We start from the raw sequence: 12,282 nt of genomic DNA on the forward strand, positions 1-12,282 counted from the left end.
AGGGGTCACGCATTGTTTACACACACACAAACCGCAGAGGTGAGCCGCCTGCGTGCCTGACGTAATGCTGTGCATGAGTGGAGATGAGCAGGAGGGGTGGGATGGGGCAGCGAGGGGGCGTAGACGTCACAGGAACTCGGGAGGCTTTAAATATTTACACGCATTACATTTTGGAGCATTATTAGCATTTTGGTGACACAGTCTGCCTTCAATAAATAACATGATGAAAGTACATGACAACAAAGTGGGGGGGTTGGGGCTGGGCTATTGTGGGCAAAGTTTACACAAGAGTCATTGTTGAGCTTTGACCTTGTCGAAAAGCTCGGTTGTGCCCGCTTAAGTCAAAGCCCCCCATGTGACGCATGCTTACTGGAATGCCGAGCCTGGCTACCTTGACAGCAGATTACCATGATCGACTGTGATGGCCGCTTGGCCTTGGTCTAATTGCCCCGCTACGCAGCCCCGCCGCCCACACGGGCGCCTTTGTTGACACACAAGTGACCTGATTATTATTTGACTGTATTAAGACACAATTCAGGCTTACCTGGTCTCTCCTTGCCCGTTCCTTTGCTTTCGGCCAGTTTCTGTATTAAGCTCTCCACTGAGGTGTTCTCCACGTTTCTCACAAATTCATTGTGAACCTGTACAATGCCAAAAAAGTGACATGTATTTATTTAATATTTAACATTTAACGCATTTAACACCATAGGAAGTTACAGAAACACACAGGGAGCAGAAACGCGTGCCACACAACGGAGTGCATATAAAAAGTCTACACACCCCAGTTGAAAGATTTTTTTGTTTTGTGATTAAAGTAAAATAAATAATAAAAAAATATTTTTCCCACTACGTGTGACCTCTAACCTCTACAACTCAATTCAGAACAAAAATATTTTTTCAGAGGAAAAAGCAAAAATAAACAAGTCAGACAATATGGTTGCATAAGTGTGCACACCCATAATAACAGGGGGTGGCTGTGATCCGCAATCACATTCAAAATCACGTTAAAATGCAAGTGAACACGCACCTGCCACTATTTAAAGCCGCTGATTAAGGCCAAATAACAGCCAGATGTTCTAGTAGGCTTTCTATTTTTTAAATTTGGACTAGCTGAGTAACGGGGGCTTTTAATTTTTAAATTGGAACTTTCTGAGTGCGAGATGTTTCCGTCTGTTTGAAAAGTTTTTAAGTCATTAAATAAATCACTTCCAAATCTGCACTATAGCAGTGACACTGAATCACTGTTGCCACCGCCACCCCCTTGTGGGCACAGGAGGCAACGCGGCACCATTTGTTTACAGAGCTGATGCGAAGTACGGGCTCAGAGGACACGGAACCGCCTGTGTGTCGTGTCTCCACCACGCCATTTAGATGTGCGTGATATACTGTACGAGTGACTCTCACACAAACATACACGTATGTAACACACGCGCGCGAACGCGCACACACACACACACACACGCCCACACACGCAAACACACGCCCTGGCCCTGAGGGTCCCGTGGAGAGGTGGAGTGCATTAGCTCTGTGAGTAGAGCATGTTAGACGGAGGGCGAGGTGTACGGTGGAGGGGGTGATGCATGCTCACGCAAGCTGTCAGGTGCTGCTGCCATGAGGAGGGCGCGCGCGTGCAAACGCAAGCAAACACGCACACTAACTCACACATCCGCTGAGGCTTTCGGCCACATGCATCTCCCTTCAAGGCATCCTCACTCTCACACACAAGCTCACTTACAAAAACAAACAGAGCACGCACACTGACAGATACACCTGCCACACTCACACACACTCACGCCCACACACACACAAACAAAGTGCACTTCCTTCCACTCTCGCCCTTTAAAAAACATTCACCACTTCCTCCACCTCACGCTGTACTCTTCCTCTTCTCACGCTTTTAACTCTCCGAGTTGGAAAAATGCTTGAGCTCTAGTGTGGCTTCAAATCATTCAATCAGTGGCGTGTATCGTTGGATTTGGCGACCAGTGCGTAGGTGTGTGTGTGTGTGTGTGTGTGTGAGTTAACAATGAGTCATGTTCACCTGCCAGCCAGACCGCCACAGATGGGATGGGTCTCGATCCAGATACGGGCGGACTCAGTCCTATTTTTAGATCACTTTGTCTGATTTTGAGGGGCTAAGATGACAACGCTATTTTGAGGGTAATAGTCTGTGTACAAGAAAAAAAAAAAATTGGACTCTCATTTTACAGTTGGAGGATTTACAGTTGCCTCATTTTAAATAGTGTTACTTTTGGGGGGGTTAAGGTGGTCTGAGGTGGGCAAGCACAACTTCTATGGGATTTATTGTAGTCTTATTTACACCTGTTGAACCTTTGAAGGGTTTTTGGTATTTTTTTTTTTTTTTATCTTTAGTCTAATTTCACCATGGGCAACTTTTACAAGATTTAAAGTAGTCTCATTATAAGCAGTGTAACTTTGAGGGTGTGGTCAAAATGTAACTTAAAAAAATGTATGGAAGTTTTGTGTGACCCTGCACACCTTTTATGGGATTTAAGGAGGTATTATTTTAAACTGAACAATTATTTGGGGGATTTACAGTCATTTAAATTGCAACATTTGGAGGGATTTATGGTAGTCTTATTCCAAACTGCAAAAGGTTTGGGGGATTCAAAGCTGCATTTACATTGGGATTTACATTTGGTAATTTAAGTGAGTTAAAATGAGATTTTAATTTGCGCAATTTTTGTTATGACTTACAGTAGTTTTTGAAAAAAAAAATAAAATAACTGTGGCAACTTTTGGGCGATTTACACTATCCTATTTCAACCTGTGCAACTATTGGACGCTAATTAAAAAGCGGTTACTATACTATGCTATCCCAATATAGTGTTAACTACAAAAATAAAATGAAATAAAAAAATGTATAATAGGAGAGTGATTTAATGTCTGTGATATATTGTGTTACATTTATTCCAAGCTGCTCTTTATGCAAGCAATTGCGAGTGTTGAGCGCATATAAACATTTGCTCAGCTTGTCAGCACGCATGCCGCAAGCCACGGTGACTCAACACAATATTGCAATCTCTGACTACAAGAGCATACGAGTTGTGGCGCTGCCTGGTCGCCCGCTTCGGAAAGACAATTTATCACCAGACCACAACGGCCGCTTGTCATTTTCTGGCTGGGAAACACAAAGGCCGGAGTTTTTCTAAACGAGGAGCATCGGCCATCACACCAAGTGTGGCGCGGCGCTAAATAACCCGCGGTGCCCTGTCGCAGTGCATCGCTTCCAACTTATTTGCTGCTTCAACTGCAGGCATCCATGCAGCTTTCTCTTTGGACTTGAGCGCCTCTCGGTGGATAATAGAGGGACATGTTCATGTTGCTCATGAGACGGGAATCTTATAGGAATTTAGCTATATTTTTTTCAAAATTACAGTAACAAAAAAAAGTTTTGCATGAATTTATTATTCATTTAAATAATTATTAATATTATTTCGGTATTATGGGCGACTAGTTAGCACGATGGCCGTTGCTATTCAAAAAAAAAAAAAAAAATGAAAAAGTGCCTACAGACAAACTGGAAGAGTTTCAGTGGAGTTGAGCGCCCCCGGGTGGACGGCACAAGAAGTGCAGCACAGCGGGCCTCATCCCGCTGTGCTTGCAAGCGGAGTGAACCGTAAAAGTTAGCAAACAAGAGGAGACTATGCTGGGAGCGTGACGGAGGTGTTTTAGATGAGTTTTGATCACTTTTTAATTTCCGGGCACGGAAGACCGAATGGCGCATTTCCTGCTCGCCAGTAAAACGATTAGGAAGATCAAAGCGAACAATAATTGATTTGACGCTGCGTGAACCCAGTCGGTCGGGTCAACACCTGCCTCCGCTCGCTGGAATGTTCCGGAGCATGTACGTGCATGTGCATGGACTCACCTCTCCTATTTGGACGTGTGTTTCGTCCACGGACTGCGAGTATGACTGGATGATGTCTTTCATGTGGAGGACGTGGCTTTCTTCAATGTCCTGGAATTTCTGCAATGAAATGTGTGGTTATTTGAAGGAATATCACTCAAGTCGATGCTAATTTCCCGTGACCTTTTGAATTTGATATTACAATGTTTTAAAAAAGAAGCATGTTTTGTATTAAAATATTAAAATTGGGTCATTCTTTGAGTTGTGCGTTTAGTTATGCAGTCAACTCCAAGAAGAGTGTCATTAACTCATTTACTACCATTGGCTAAACACGTCAAAGATCTTTTTTATTTTTTTTTTAACGAAAGCACCCTCATGTAAAAGATCCTACCTGTGCCGTTTCCTCCATCTTGAGTTCAAAGTCGGATTTGGCATAGGCGTATTTCTCCACGTACGACTTATATGTCTCTGTGGCTTTTTTGGCTTTTGTTCCGGCCTGAAAACATACAAACAGTTGTTTGTTTACACACAACCGAAAGAAGAACATCCAGCACATAGTACAAATAAAATATATACTGCTGAGGCACATGATGGCTTATTTTCTTTTTTTTTTTTTAATCAGTAATACGTGACCTGCTTCGTGAACGTGGGGCACAAACCGCAGCTTTGACGATCTCGAAATCGCGATGTCTGAGTTCGCAATTTTGGTCCCAAAACGATAAGTCGTTCACAGTTCGTTCCCATCCTACCTTGTCCACATCTCTCTGAGTGGCCCCTTCCTTGCGAAGGCGTTCCTGCTCCACAGTTTTGGCGTTGTAGTTCTCCTTGGACTTCTGCAGGGCCTGCCCGGTGCTCTGGATGTTCTGCACAGCCTCCAAAGTGGACGCCACCTCTTCTTTTGTCTAATAATAATCCAAACAATAAGATTATCCATTGCTGAGGTATCGGACCAGGAATCGGTTTTGGCAAATATTCAAAAGTAAGTCTCGGACTGGGCCAAAAAAAAAAAAAAAAAGTAATCAAAGCAGTGATTGGCGCTCACCTTCTTGTGCGCTTTGGCTTGCTCTTCCACATACTTGTGCACATCTTTGATGAGCTCCTGTAGCTTGCGTACCAGCTCCATGTGGCACATGGCCAGCTTCTCCGTGGAGCCCTTAAACAGCTCCCACATCGGCGCAAACGTCCTGCGGTTGAGAGGCCCATTGAACGTACATTGGTACGAGTTCACGTGGGTAAAAAAATGCACTCGACTCACCCCAGCTGTGAAAAGTTCCCCGCCGTCTTGACGAGCTTGGTCATGGACCTGGCGTAGGCCTCTTCGATGACACTCCTGCAAGAAGAGTAAAATGTTTTTTCCATACAATCATGATCATTCTGGTGCTAGCATACGTTTACATTTTTTTCTTTAGGCTTTGAGTGGCTTTTTCGTGTCATCCAATTTTCGATTACAACCAATTTTGCAGGCTGTAAAGGAAGCTAAAACCTAAAAGTAGAGCACAATAAAATAGAATACCTTCATTTACGTGGTGTGACTGAGATTGTTTAACACTTTTTACCTTTCTCTGATGAAGTCGGTCAGCTCCTTGGAGGAAATTTGCCCATGCTTCATGTTGTGGTACAACACATCAAAGCCATTGTTCTTGTCACCCTGTCAATAAAATTGGAACATTAGAAGAATGTCAGTTGGCCAGCGTGCAACGCTCATCGCCGAGACCTTTTGAAGTGCCCGCCTGGTTTGGAGTTGCCACAAAATCGGCTTTAAGTCAAGCGTGCCCATCTCAGCCATGTTCAATAAATATTTGCAGCGTTCGGAGTAAAAAGACGGTCAGGCTATGAGACCGTTTGTCTGTGTGCGTACGTGCTGCCGGGAGATGGTGTCGACTTGCGCGAGCGTTTGAAAAATGCAAAGCCACCTCTGAATAATTGAAAACGTTGGATTAGACTTGTTGAGCGATGCTTTATACATAGGTGCAAAACGGTGAAGTTTCCTGTTTAATGTTGAGTCACCAGACTACCAATTTTCTGTGCGATTGTCATTGGAGGCTCTCTCAAAATGCCCCAAAGGGTCTGCTTCAAACCGAAATATCAGACATCCTCTGTTTTTGGGGAAATGGCCTCCAGACTTTTTGTGGGTCTCCTCATTAAAGACTGCATTGATGCAGTTGTCTATAATATTTAAATGTTGCAGTACTGCAGACGCCTCCAGAGGGCAGTGTGCAACAACAGGAGGAACCTGCAGTTGCGATCCCATTTTTTTCTGAGGGGAAACCTATTAGAGAGAGTTTATTTGTGGATGGCACATGTACACATTGACTATTTGGGGAATGGCATCAATCAAAGGGACGTAAATTGGCTTTGATGGTAAAATCTGGGATGCAAGACAGTCAGGACAGAGATTGCGTGGAAGCGGAAAGCTGGGACGCAAATTTATTGTATTGTGTGACGTACTGCTCAAAAATATTGTGGGGTCACGGAATTGCAATGATGGCTCTGGAAAAAAAAAAAAAAAAAAAAAAGAAAAACAAACACGACCAGGATTATTGAGTTAAAAAAATGACTGATCACTTATTCAATTAGATGGCAATAAGATTAGAATTTATTTTAACAAAATTGTTTTATTTATCATAGAGTTCAGTTGAACTTTTTTCCATTGAACACAACCTACTTGAACATTTGGTATACTACTAATCCTATAAATGAAAAAAAAAGATTTTTTAAAGAATAAAATTAGTAAAAAGTACTTATCCAAAAATGCACAGTTTTGTTAAGTAATGTGCTTTGGTAGCAACTCCAAAGTATTTATTTGACCTTTGTAGACGCCTGCAAATGTTCATTTTGCAACTATTTTTTAACATATTATCCTTAGCTCAAATTTGTCCAAGTGTGAACAAGCTTGTAAATCTGAAATCATTTTGCGCCCTCTAGCGGTCACTCTCCATAAAAAACATTTTACGTTTCCTTACGCCTGAATTTGCGGGGTTCTGTGTTTGAATGTTTCTGATGCTCAACTTCGTTTCTGAGTGGAAAAAGCTAGAATAGCAATCGCAGATAATACAAAGGTTAATTTAATTTGAGGGATAAAAGGACAATGACAAGGAACGCAACCTCAGCAAGCATCCTCATTTTTGCCGAGTTAGTTCCTCGTTCCTGTACGAACCAACACAGTCAGCACTTTGACACGGGCCACAACATCCCAGACAAGCCCCCTTAGTCGCCGCCACACAGCGTGTGTGTTGACCTTTGGCTCGCAACAAACTTCTTTATCATGACTGGCCCACATTAGACTCAAGAGGAAGGAGAAACGTTAGAAAACAGGTTTGGCAGTTTTGTTGCTCGCGGCTACAAGAATGACATACACACATGCATGACGTGTTTAAAAAAAAAAAAAAAAAAAAAAAGGGAGCGACGAGCCAGCACAACCCTCACATAACCTTCAGATAAGCAAAAACAAAAATAAATACCCAACAAATTGAGAACAAAGTTGCTAGATTTTCTTGTTTGATGGCATGTCAATAAACTTGATGGAAGCCGCGACGGACGTTATCTGAACCTTTCGGCACTGTGATGTCATTTTCAGTCGACAGCAACCGGCAATATTCAGAAGTGTTCTGCTAAATTCATATCCCTGGGAACAATACTGTTCAGAATTTTTCTTTTTTTTAATTTCCCTTTACAGGGACATTTAAAGAGTAAAGGCGCATAAAACAAAAATGATGCTGAAAATAATAACAAATGATAACATACGAAATGGGGAATTCTGCCCACCACAAGAGCCAAACCACAAAGTTCCACTCAATCACATACCAGAAGCACAAAGGAATGCAATTTTTAATCTTCGTGGGTGAAGCAATATTTTTTTTTTAATGGCCTGCTGGCAGTTAACTCAGCGTGACATGAACAGAACTCTCGCCATGATTGTCCTGCGAGCTCAAAGCGCCTCTCATGTTCTGTTTAAGGACCGAGCATTCTTTGACGAGGCCGTCGTGCGCATCGATCGCGGTAAGGTGCAGAATGTATCACAGGCGGGTTAAGTGGAGTTTTATTTGGTCGTTTCATGTCCAGCCAGCCGGCAAGTAGACGCAGGAATGTTCAGGTAAGTGCAGTGGAAAAACACCAAAGCCCAAAGGGGATTTGCGGCCTCTAGGCGGCTTGTCGAGACCAGTGTTTCCCAATCTTTATTGAGCCGGGGCACATATTTTACATGGGGAAAAAAATATATCACTGCACACTTTCCAAAAAAAAAAAAAAAAAAAAAAAAAACTCACTAGTCTAAACATGGTAGTCAGATTAACGTTGCCTTTGTGGAATAATAATTAAGATTTTCATCCCTCTCATTTTGTCTCGTAACACCCCTCCGCTGTCGACTGAAATTGACATTAAAGTACTTCGGGCGCGCATTATCGTGGCTCACTAGTTTCCTTGGTTTGGTCAGGTGAGGTTAGCAAAGCACTTTGTCAAATTCAGGTGACGACAGAGGGCGGTACAAGACGGATTAGTCGGTGTAATTGTTATTCCACAAACACAACATTCACCAGAATACCATGTTTTGACACACAGAACTTTTGATTCCAACGCATGTGACGTTACGCCTGTGATACTGTCAGATTTCTTACACAAAAGGAAAGGGAAGTTTTGCTGCATTGAGAAAAAACAGGCAGAACTAAATCAATTCTTCTGAGACAGCAACATCAGAGCGCCTGTTGAGCTCATGCTTTCTTTCGGAAACACAATAAAAGTTAGCATTAACATTGTTTCTTGGTGGATTTTCATTTCAACTACGTAACCCGATTGCACAAGCCCCGCTTAACCTTCCTCTCGAGACGGCCATGTGATGAAACGTATCCGTTGTTTAAGTGACGCGTTTCAAATGTACGATCCACCACCATTTGAGTTGTGCAATGAGTGTTTAGACACACACAATGCAGACAGCAGCAAGTGGAGGGCGGCGAGCGGACGTGTGTCTGTTGGCATTCGCTTATCATGGATGGCCAATCTTGCTTTCCCATGACGCTGGAAGCTAATGCGAAGCTAAACAGTGAAGCAAATGGGGGGGGGGTTATCGGGACTGAACGCTGCCACAAATGACACCCGTTCATATCAAATTCAAATAACGACTCGTCCCACCCCATGAAAAGCCATTTTCCCCTCAAATACTATCGGACAAAGTATTTAAACAGATGAGCATTCTGCTTGTAATTCGTAGATTTAACGGACCAGAAAGTTATTCTATTTAAAAAATATATATACTTTTTTTTTCTTAAATGGCTTATTAATTCACCATCTAAATTTATTCTGCCAAATATCAATACCTGCTTCCGAGGCAAGTATATGTGATTTCTATTTGTGTAAGTGTTTTGGTTGATGATTTGCAGTCCAGTCAAAAGTAAACGGACGTGCCGTCGAGTGCCAACGTGTGCGTGTATGTGTGCGTGCGTGCGTGTGTGTGTGTGCGCTTGGCGCATGTTAAACACACAGCTGATCTTTGCCATCACTGGATTCTCTTGTGGCTGAGGCACAAAGGGCAGACTGACAAGAGTCGCTCGCCTCCTTTCCATTTAGTTCACCACCGAGTCGGCTTCAGCGATTGCACTTTCAATTGACTCTCCAAAGGCTACATATGAAAAGTCTAAACACCCCTGTTCAAATGTCAGTGTTTATGATATAAATGAGACCAAGATAAATCACTTCAAAACGTATTTTGATATTAGTTCTGACCTAGCTAATACGACCTATACTTTGCGCAACTATATTTAAAAAAATATATACAACTGAATTAATGTAGTTGCATAAGTGTTCACACCCACAAATATATGGCTGTTTAGAATTGACTGAAACAGAAGCAGAAACAAAAAAAAAAACTCTTGCAACATCTCAACGATATTTATTGCGTCTGACTTTTGAAATATTGGTACAGATTTTAGCGAGAAACATGGAAGGTGACACACATGATTTGCTTTCCCAGGCCACACGATGTGTGGCAGGCCAGATTTGGCCCCCAGAACTTGAGTTTGACACCTGTCACCAGACTAATAGTAACCAACTTTTTGTTTGCCAAATAACACATTCGCCCAAATCATATTTGAATGTTTTCAGGAAACAAAAACCCATTCAATTTTAGGCAAGCGCAATTTGACCACTGTAAATTCACATAAGAATGACAAGTAGTTATGCCATTGGCCAAGCTTTTTTTTTATTTTTTATTTATTCAAAGCCAACATATTTTACGAATGTATAAATGTGAGTAATCAGCTGTGTAAAAACATAAACCTGTTGTTTTCTGAACCATAACTCCCACACAAACAAGTATTTCAAGGACTGGCGAATCCCACTAAACTTACTAAAAGTGTCTCCAAACAAATCATGCCCTTAACTACTTTCTATTTAAAAGCACGACACTACAAACGAAAAGACGAGAATATAAACTTAAATAAATATTGATATGACTTCTAGGTGTCAGGCCTCTGCTTGTTTGAGCTAACATAGCCACGTCAAATCACGTTCGTGAGGAAACGACCTTTGCGCAGGAGAAAGGCGACATGGCACGCCATAAAACAGTGGCTTTAAGACTAAACAATTAGATTTATACGACTGTAAAAAAACAGATGAATTTTAGAAGCATCGGAGAACTTTCTAAACATCTGGACTCTCACTGAAACTTCACGGAAGGAAGAAAAATGACGCGAAAAAGGACCCCAAAGAGGCTGCGATTGACAACCACACGAGCCAATGGCGTCCTTGAACGGAGCGGCGAATGTTCCCACACAGACCATAACGGCCAATCGACAACGGCAAATATAAAGGGGGCGTATACTTTGAGTTTTCAAGATAGGTGGGCTCTCGCTTTCCCTTCAAAGGCCCAACCAAATTCCGGTCTTGGCTAAATATCACATAATATTAACAATAACAATTACAAAACAGGCGATAGAAGGGTATTTTAAATGCGGGAGCAAATATTTTTTGAGCAAATTGATTTAATGCGAACAAAACGAGACGGGAAGAGCAAAGATCAAGTGTAAACACTCACGAAACGAGACACAACCTACCCAGAAATTGTCTACGAAGTAGGGCGTAATCATCTTGTTCTCGTCGTCCTCTTCGCCTCCGACACTTCTGGAGAAACTTTAGTTTTTCGTTTAAAAAATGGCCAAATTCATCCAGTGAGCTCCCGCTTAGTTCCTGCCGTTGCACTGCTTCGTTTCTTTCTTTCCCCCGCCCCGTCTCGTCCCGTCGGGATTCGCCTCCTTCGCTTCCCTTCTTCTGCCCACTTTTTTCTCCTCCCTCCCCAGCGGACAAAACTCCACCTCCCCGCCTCCCGGTCGATTGTCCAAGTCGTCTTTTGCGACTCCCTGTCGGCCAACAAACGAGTCCAGCCGCTCAGTATACTGAGCCAAACAGAACGAAACACCGCTACCAATGGCGGACAAGAAAGCCAGCAAACTGAAGCCAACGCCGGTAAAAGCGAATCAAAAGGTGCGTTCAGTGACGTTCAGGAACCTCTGAGAGGCGTTCAGGGACATTACGAAACACGTATATTTGAATCGAGAGTGTCGGTGAAATCACCACTTTACTGTCGTAAAATTACATCGCCATTTTATTAAAATAACTACCTTATTCTCGCAGCTTTACTTACTCATTTAGCTTTATTCTTGTTAATTTAAATGAAGGCATTATTGTGTAATTTAAGACTACAACTTGATTCTAGGAAAATTACTACAAGGAATTTTGACTATTTACATAAAGTGATCACTTATATAAGGTTATTTTCATTTTAAAAATAGGACATTATTCTTGTTAAATTTCAGCATTAATTTAGTCAAATTCCCAAAATAATTCACATGAAATTATGGCTTTTTTGCAAAACGATATATTCAGCTTTCGATGGGCCACTAAATTAAGGACGATTCGATTTGACACACAATGATTCAATTGGGTTCGACTCAGTGACATTACGATTCGATATGGCTCAGTTCGAGAGGGTATGATGCGATGACTATTTTGTCGTCATTTAACATACATATTTGAATGAACAATTGTAAATTTCCTTTAAAGATATATCTCTCCAAGAAAAGACGAATTGATACATCTCGATTATATTCATTGAAAAGACGCAACTCACATCTTTTTAATCAGACAACAATTTTTCCATTTAAATCGCTCTTGTTATATAACTGATGACATTGTTTGCGTAATATTACAATTACATAAAAGTACTACTTTATTTCAGTATAATTAGGACTATATACATAAAATTACAATCAACATGAAAATTGTGACTTCATTCTCAGAATAATTATTGCTTTATCGTCATTAATTTGCTGCATTATTTTGAGAAACTTAAGGTTTAATTCTCATAAAATGCTTTTTTTTTTAATTACGACAAGTGTAAATTTACATCCAAAAAAGGAACGTCA

At 41.6% G+C, this 12,282-nt stretch overlaps 1 protein-coding gene across 8 annotated transcripts in view; it reads right to left on the bottom strand.

Annotated features, from left to right (window-relative positions):
• fcho2 (FCH and mu domain containing endocytic adaptor 2) overlaps nt 1-11,350 on the bottom strand; it is a 32,550-nt gene extending 21,200 nt beyond the window's left edge. For 4 of the 8 annotated variants that reach the window (XM_088281184.1, XM_088281178.1, XM_088281180.1 and 1 more), the window contains exons 1-8: nt 10,915-11,349; nt 5,428-5,519; nt 5,127-5,201; nt 4,914-5,055; nt 4,621-4,773; nt 4,263-4,367; nt 3,893-3,991; nt 545-641 (exon numbers count right to left, since the gene is read on the bottom strand). In XM_088281184.1, coding sequence (XP_088137310.1) covers nt 545-641; nt 3,893-3,991; nt 4,263-4,367; nt 4,621-4,773; nt 4,914-5,055; nt 5,127-5,201; nt 5,428-5,519; nt 10,915-10,947 — 796 coding nt within the window. In that variant the 5' untranslated portion in view covers nt 10,948-11,349. Of the gene's footprint in view, nt 1-544; nt 642-3,892; nt 3,992-4,262; nt 4,368-4,620; nt 4,774-4,913; nt 5,056-5,126; nt 5,202-5,427; nt 5,520-10,914 lie in introns of all 8 variants that reach the window. The other 4 variants (XM_088281176.1, XM_088281181.1, XM_088281182.1 and 1 more) reach the window with 4 other exon arrangements.
• Nucleotides 11,351-12,282: the final 932 nt, after the last annotated feature.

The sequence above is a fragment of the Idiotropiscis lumnitzeri genome, chromosome 18, assembly GCF_059441095.1.
Source record: "Idiotropiscis lumnitzeri isolate Australia: NSW breed Sydney's pygmy pipehorse chromosome 18, RoL_Ilum_1.0, whole genome shotgun sequence".
Classification (NCBI taxonomy): Eukaryota; Metazoa; Chordata; class Actinopteri; order Syngnathiformes; family Syngnathidae; genus Idiotropiscis; species Idiotropiscis lumnitzeri.